Here is an 8,697-nt window from a genome sequence, read left to right on the forward strand (position 1 = left end):
GACGCGCGTCTGGAGGTCTCGGGGCACAAATGAGGTGTTTAGCGCGGCGCGGTAGACACGATTCCGCCTCATTCACGCGTCTAGCTCGTGTGAATTGAGCAATGCCGCGGCAAACGCGCAAGTTGAAAAATGTTAACTTTGGTAGACAAACACGCCACGTTACCTAATCAGGAGCTTGCTCTAGCAGTGACCTAATTAAAGGATGAGCGGAGTTGCAGAAGCTCCTCCCATGACGTGAATTTTCGCGTGAATGTCTCAAGGACTAGAATTTCATGCGTGAATGAAGCGAGTAAACTCAAAATGTTCAAGCGGCAAACTAGACACAGTAGACTCGATTTGACGCCTCAAACGCGGCTGGTGTGAACTCACAGTACACTGTAAAAAATACTTTGCTGCCTTAAATTTTTGTTAAATCAACTCAGATTTACAAGTCATGTCAACAGAGATGAGTTATGGGACCCTAAGCGAGACCATGAAATGGGCTCCAATGAGGTAAAAATTGTCATAGCACTGCAAACTATGACATTTTAAGTGAAATTAAAACACCCAATAACAAATTTATAATTTTTAAGACGTTTTTATTAAGTGCAACACATTAAGCAATGTTGTCATAGTGCAACCACTGTAGTGTAATTTTACAACAGTTTTAGTAAATTATATAGTATAATAGGTTGGTTTCACGTGACGTCACATGGCTGTGTCGCGAAGGCGCGAAATTCAGATGGAGGGCAGGAAGTAATGTAGCTGGATCTGCTATCTGTAAAAATGCCAATGTTTTGTGTAGTTTACGGCTGCTCCAGTCGTTCTAACCGAGAAAAGGGAAAGGGGTTTTACAGAGTTCCCAAGATTGTCGGTCATAAAGGTGAGAAATGTAAAAAGCTCACAGAACAACGACGGAAAAAATGGATTTCAAACCTACGTCTGCGGTCGGGAGGAGCAGAGTCTGCTAATGCCCGTGTCTGCAGCGACCACTTCGTCGAAGGTATGTTAGCTAACTTATTTGTTTTTTGTGGCTGTGTTTATATAACATAAGGTTGTCGTTAAATGCTCGTTACATTTACATAGTAACGTTATTGACTTAAGTTACCGGTAAGTTAGTCTAATATGGACTTCATTGTGACTTTTCAGGCTGCCCTAGTGCTTTGGGTGACGTTGAGTCAGTAGACTGGGCTCCGACGGTCAACCTCGGTTACCAAAATGCCAAGCCCAAATCAAAGGCATCTCTGCAACGAGAGCAGAGGATGAAGCTCAAGGAAGACAAACAAAGACGGTCGGAATGTGCAGAGGCTATGTTGGATCTCCAACAGACAGCCGAGAGCCCGGATCTGACGCAGCCAGCTGACAACAACTCACAATCCGAGGGCATCATTGGGAATGAGACGTTAAATGAACAAGGTAAATGATTGTACTAAGATGTGCATTATTATTAAATGTTACAAATGTGATTGTCAGAAAATCACCCTGTTTAATTGAACCAGAGAACTTGAATATTTTAAAAAATGTATTTCACCAATTCAACTTAATAGGTTAAACTAGTATATTATATAGAGTCATTACATGCAAAGTGATATTTCAAGTCTTGATATATTTGTGATGATTATGGCTTACAGCTTATGAAATCCAAAATTCAACATTTGAATATTGTGAAAAGGTTTCACCTTTAAGTTGAATTACTGAAATTAACTTTTGCACAATATTAAAATTTTTGGAGTGTCACCTGTAACTACTTATGCTCCCCACTGCTATATTGCAGGCTATGTAGACGCCAGATGTCAGACTGACCTAACGATGGATGATATTGAGAAGATGGAGGATGTTCTGAGACAGAACACAACAGACCTGGGAGATCTTCGGACCAAAGCACTGGACGCACAGTTCAACCAGGAGTCTTTTGAAAAAAATGAAGAAAAGACAAAGTTCTACACAGGGCTCCCCAACTTCTTGGTTTTGTTTTCGATTTTTGAGCTGTGCGAACCCTATATCACATGTGGTCCTATGTCTGTGCTGTCTAAATTTGAACAGTTCATTTTAGTTCTGATAAAGCTGAGACTCAATCTCCCGCTGAAAGATTTGGCTTTCAGGTTTAAGATCTCTCTGCCCACTGCTTCTAGAGTTTGGCATAAAGTAATTGACATACTTCATGAAAGGTTAGAATTTCAAATTGAGTGGCCAGAACGACATGTACTTCAAGCTACAATGCCAATGGCATTCAGACAAGCATTTGGATGTAAAGTTGCTGTGATAATTGATTGTTTTGAAGTTTTTATTGAGAAGCCCTCTAATTTACTAGCCCAAGCTCAAACGTGGTCGAACTACAAGCATCACCATACTGTAAAATTTCTGATTGGTGTTGCCCCCCAAGGCTATGTCACTTACATATCTTGTGCCTGGGGAGGGAGAGTCAGCGATAAACAGATCACAATAGAGAGTGGAGTCCTAAAAAACCTGTTACCTGGAGATATTGTTTTAGCAGACCGTGGGTTTAATATTGGCGATAGTGTGGGATTTTACTGTGCTTCACTACAGATACCTGCATTTACCAAGGGGAGAAAACAGCTGTCAGCGTATGAGGTGGAAGAAACTAGAAAAATAGCGAATTTGCGTATTCATGTTGAGAGAGTCATCGGTTTAGTCAGAAGAAAATACCAGATTCTGCAAAGCAGGGCCATGCCCATAGAGCACATGGCAACAAAACCAGGTGAGGCACTAGCAATGATTGACAAGATTGGGGTTATTTGCTGTGTTTTATCTAATCTTTGTGAGTCTGTTGTCCCATTAGAGTAAGGAGAAGAGAGGAGGGAGGGACATCAGTCTGTTTAAGGGATAGTTCACCCAGAAATGTAAATTGTCCTCATTTACTCATGTTGTTACAATCCCGCATACATTTATTTGTTCTGATGAACACAAAGGAAGATATTTTGAGATGTTTGTAACCAAACCATTTGTGGACCCCACTCACTTCCATAGTAGGAAAAAAGAATACCATGGAAATGGGGTGCATGAATGGTTTGGTTACAAACAATACTCAAAATACCTTCCTTTGTGTTCATCGGAACAAAGAAATGTGGTATTTGCACTTTTGGATGAACTATCCCTTTAATGTTTTCAAATGAAATAATTGTATCCAATAATCAATTGTACTGGTTATATGTACTATATGTAATGAAACTGATACCAATTTATTATTGAACACCATGTTCTTTTAGTTATAACAATTGTTGTTTTTGTAAATCTAATCTTGTAAATAAACCACCATGTATTATTCTGTATTCTCCATTGCATTTAATCATAACTATTCAACATGTCATCTCATCTCATACAACAGTATTGATAACGGCAATATCACACAGCCCACTTTCAAGAGTGCCTAGACCAAGTTTCATCATATTACACATGTAAGTTTGTAACTTGCTGTCCCAGTATTTCAGGAAGTAAGCAGTTTCTAAAAAAACCCTCAACTTTAGGAATCACATCATCCCACAAATCAAAATCAGGCAAAATCCTTTCAACAAAAATATCATTACAGGTCCACACAACAAAGTCACAGTACTCAGCATCTACAATGTGAAGCTGTGCCTGAACTTGGTAGTAATAGTCATGACTTCGGTCCAGCGTGACATTATCCCCATCATTGATGAGGCAGAAGCCCTTTCCCCCAGCACACATGCGCAGATTGGCTTCATCTTGGTGAGAGTGCGGGCACTAAAATCACAGTGAGAAGGACATGTCAACAAAAGATAAACAAAGATATTTTCTGCCTTTTTGCTAAGTGTAATTCAATTTTATTTAGATGGCGTTTTTCACAATTGTTTAATTGTTTCAAAGCAGCTTGACATTATTCGATGCAGAAGAAAACGCAGAAAAATCAATGGCTAATATTAAACCATACTAGCGAGTGCAATAATAATGTATTGGTATAGAAGAGGGTGCTAAATTAAAGGGACAGTTTACCGAAAAATGAAAATTCTGTCATTCATTTACTTATTGTCATTATGTTACAAACCTGTATCAGGGCTTGAAATTGTGACTGTTTTGGTGTCATATGTGACCGAAAATTAATCTGTGTGACCTTAAAGGGTTTACCTTAAAGGAAGTTATTTTGAGAAATGTTTGTAACCAAACCGTTCTGGGTCCCCATTTGCTTCTATAGTGTTATTTTTTCCTACTATTGAAGTGAATGGGTTCCACGAACGGTTTGGTTACAAACATTTCTCAAAATATCTTCCTTTCTGTTCATCAGAACAAAGAAATTTATACAGGTTTATAACAACATGAGAGTGAGTAAATGACAGAATTTTCATTTTTGGGTGAACTATCCCTTTAAGCCAATGCCAGCTGACTCACCAGGGGTTTAAATCCCCCCCCCCCCAAGGAGAGAAACCCTCCTGGCTTTTTTTAGTCCACTGATCCTAGAGGATATACTATATATTAGATACTATTTTATCTAATATTAGGACTTGAGACTCCACTCGTACTTGATATTTAGGGAATTTACTACAGCAGAGACTATAATGTTACCTTAATCTCACAGATGCCAGTTCCGTGACAGTCACAAGCGACAATCCCATCAGGGGAGGACCCCATGTATGGCCACTTTGGGTTCAGCCAGAGACCACTGTCCATACAGGAGAAGCCTGCATGCTCCCGAACCATCAGTTTCTCATATGCTCCTCTGGCTTGTGCTTCATGTTTGCATCCATAACTGTACACAGTACACATGGAAACAAGAAAAGGAAATTATTGGTATTGCAGGTATATGGCCAGTTCAGTAATTTAAATGCCATTACCCTAACCCCTATACTGACTTCCACTTCTGCATAACCCTAGCCTTATAACTCTATAACTAATGTTAACCCTTCAGGGCTGTCCATACCATGAATCAACTATGAAAACAGTAAACATTTGTTCATCCCCATTTGTCCTTACCTCATACCCGAAAACTTACCTCTGCCTTACCCTAATTCAAACCCTAAATACCTTGTAGCGGCTGTGGTGAACCTATATGCTTCTGGGTAGCATATGCCCTTGATCAAGCTCTTGGATGGTTGCTCTGGGTTGGTTTTAAGAACTTGTTTCAGCTTAGAGGCCGTTACGCGTCCTGCTCTTTGCCTAAACCAAACCCTGCTTGCACTCTGACTTCGAGTTGCCCTCTCTACAGCCTGGACCTGAGACAGGGTGAGCTCTTCTAGCTGGAAATCTTGACATAGCTCTCCAAGCTCTTTGAGGGGTAGCTGCAGAGTTTCTGGTGTTCTGTATTCAAGAAGAGTTTTAGGAAGCATGCAAGATTTGGGGATGAATTCTTTGTGGTAAGGCTCCCTAGACATCAGTGCTGCACTCCTTGGACAGTTTTTACTTAATGTCTCAAAAAACCTAGCATATGTTTCTGACCCTCTCTTCACTCTTATGCATGGAAGTGATTTCCCAACCTTGTTTTCAGTTCTCCTGCCATCAATGGAACGGTCAAGCTTTATTTTTTTGGATTTTGCTGAAGAGAAGTCGATCAGAGCTACTGGAGCAGCAGGAATCTGAAAATACACAAAAAACACATTATTAAGTACACATTTATGTGCTCCATAAAATATCTATATGCAGTATATATCTGCGGCTTATCCGATGGCTGTGAGAAAAACAGGTAAAGCTTTCATCACAGGATTGAGATGCCAAACTGTATTTATGTTTGTCTTTGTTGTTTTAGCTCCTCTTTGCCCAACAGGGAAATTGTGACAAGCCACAATGTCACAAGATACACAGATATAGGTAGAATATAGAATAGAAAAACTTTAATAATCCCCAACTTTAGGTGTAGTGGAAGATTTTTATTATGCTTTTATTTTCATATTATTTTGTTTTTTTATTCATCCTATTTTTCATTTTTTAATTACAATCATAAGCTCATAAATTGCGATTCATATGGAGATCATGTTTTTCTGTTAACGCACATAATTATGCTTTTTCTGTCTTTTCAGCAAATACAATGTCCAAGGACTTAAACATCATGTACCAGCATGTACTGTCCTATATGATAAGATATTTAACTGTTTATGTTCTTAATCAATGACAAACTGAAGGTTATCTTCTAGATGACGTAGAAACGGATGATTGTAGGTGTTTCAGCATCTTACTATAAATGGTTATCTTCTAGATGAAGTAGAAACGGATGATTGTAGGTGTTTCAGCATCTTACTATAAATGTGTGTTCAACTTTATAATCGGGGCTCTTGGGTTTAGACTTCTAGCACCAGGGAGTGAGAGCCTATTCTGCAGAATATATAAAATTCAGACAAAGAAAATTCTGTCGACAGTGTGTCTGTGTGATCCTTGACTTTCACTCTTAGTGAGTATTATTTGATGCGGCTAAAATTCCACGACATAGGTATGATGGAATATAATGAAAATCCCCTCATAGAGGAGGAAATGTAGATGAAGACAAGCAATCTACTTGTCTACTGTATAATGTGTGCTGATGAATTAACCAGAGCAAATACATAACTAAAGGGGCACAGTATAAACATCATATTTTGGCCTACTATTAAACAGTGTCCCCAAAATAACATTCTCTGTCCCACATTTGGTTTGCTGTGACATGTCACCTTACCTTTTTTACATGTGATGGCATCAGCCACTTGCACTGCTCTGTTGTGCAGGAAGCTGTATCTCGCATCTTTACCCCAACTTCAATGGAAAAAAGAACTGCCCCTACATGAGAACACGATTCTGATAGTCTGTAAATAGAATTTATACCTCAAATGCAATCTACACCAGGGGCAAAGTGCAATCTATATAAACACATTTTGATGATGTGCAATATAACCTACTTTAATACGGAGTAGCACTTTCCATTAAATAACATGATTATTCATTAGAGCTCTCTCTTCGCTTGTTCTGAAGTAAGTTACACTGGCAGTATGCTATTACTTACCCTGCCATGCAATTGCAATGAGCTGCAATGACTTCTCCATCCTCCTTCGCAATAATCCAGGTCTTCAAAGGTGTTTCGTTTGATCTCTGTGAGTGGTTCACCTTGAAACATAAACAACTGTCAGACTAACGTCGTCGTTCAAATGTGTTGCGCTACTGCTAGCATCTTAGCACATAAAACAATATAAGAACAAACACTTACTCTAGCGAAGACCAAACGATGATCATCGCGGAGCCGTTTGACACCGAGGTTGTGGACCCACCCATTGACAAAAAAGTTATATGCCTCCAGACTTTTATAGGCCTTCATTTGCTGTCTGGTGTAGTACGATGTCTGAAGGACCAGATAGTTCGTGATGTCAACAGCCTCGACTTTCGGTAAATCTTCGAGTTCTACCGAAAACTCACTCATCTTCATGAGGTAGGGGTCACGCCCAACATATCTGCTAATTAATTCCTTGTATCTTTGTTGTGAAACTGGATCTAAATCCGTACAATAAGGACTCTCTACAACGCTTTCCTCTATAGACGTATTCTCCATTTTTACTTCCTGCCCTCCATCTGCTCTTCTTCCCGCCCACGCGCGTCATCATAATCACGTGACTGAAACCCTGCTATTGTGGGTTAATTTATAATGGACTTAAATCAGCATACGGATTAAACATTGTAAACCAGAACATATCTTTACTTTGAGATTGCTTTTCCCCTCTGCTTTTCTCTTTCTTCTCAGCTCCTAAAATGTATTTTGTAATGTTTTTTTATTTATAATGATGTATTTATTGTCATTTTACTGTCTGGTGTTGTGTGGAGAGTATATTCTGTTATTAAATCTCTGTGGTGTTTTTTCACCTACTGTTTTTTTAAACCCTATGTTAACCAATAAGGTTCCTGTGCATGCTGCGCGTATTGCCTGCTGATCCCGTCTATGCGGTTTGTGTAATGACAAAACTATTTTTATGCTTGGAGGGCCTTCGTCTTCGTCAATCACCCATATTGCCTGTTGGACGGGCCGGCCCTGCCAACTATGTTTCACACACCAATGTAACTGTCACAATGTTTTTTTGTTTAATTATCTGTTTGTTTGAAATTGCTTTGTCGGTGATGGATTCATGCTAATAATGTATTTGAACAAACTAATATTTTTATTGCTGGCAATTTATGCTAGAATAGTTTTAACACATACAATGTGGCTGTGGTGGTGTTTTTGACTTGTGTGTGATTGATTGATTAATTAAATGGCAAATGGAAATAATTGTGATTTTTTTTATTCACATAATTTGGGCAAGATTAGGCTGGGTTATGTCTCAGTTTTTTGGGTTCTGGTTAAATTCTGGTTTTGATATGGTTTACCTATTGCTGAGAATTGGTACCAATGTTAGAACCTTATGTGCTAACTGGCTGAGACTTGGGCAAGCTGTGTCCCATGTTTGTAATTCAGATCCGGTCCACTATAGGGCCGTCATTCATTTTTGGGCCAATTAAGGAAAAACTGATTGTGCGGACCGGAGCTGGGCCTTTAACACAGCCATGTGAAAAACTGTGACACAGTAAACAAATACCGCGAGTGATGAATTCACAGAGGTTAAAGGGGAAAAAATAATACTAAGCTGTCACGTAAACATGCAAGTCATATAGTACTAACATGCCACAGCACTGCAAGCGAGGCGAGGCAAATGTAATGCCAGCTTTGGACAACCAGATATTCCTGTTTCTGCGTGCTGCACTAGCAAAACAAAATAAGGATAATAAAACAGATACATGGCTGCAAGCAGCAATAAC

The 8,697-nt window shown here is 39.2% G+C and overlaps 1 protein-coding gene across 1 annotated transcript; it reads left to right on the forward strand.

Moving 5' to 3' along the window:
• The first annotated feature begins 670 nt into the window (after positions 1–670).
• LOC141364280 (uncharacterized) lies at positions 671–2,931 on the forward strand. The gene is made up of 3 exons (XM_073868469.1): positions 671–982; positions 1,129–1,395; positions 1,754–2,931. Exons 1-3 carry the CDS (start codon positions 766–768, stop codon positions 2,782–2,784), a joined length of 1,515 nt encoding a protein of 504 aa, XP_073724570.1. The 5' UTR covers positions 671–765; the 3' UTR covers positions 2,785–2,931.
• The last annotated feature ends 5,766 nt before the right edge of the window (positions 2,932–8,697 follow it).

Source organism: Misgurnus anguillicaudatus, chromosome 6, assembly GCF_027580225.2.
Source record: "Misgurnus anguillicaudatus chromosome 6, ASM2758022v2, whole genome shotgun sequence".
NCBI classification, from domain to species: Eukaryota; Metazoa; Chordata; class Actinopteri; order Cypriniformes; family Cobitidae; genus Misgurnus; species Misgurnus anguillicaudatus.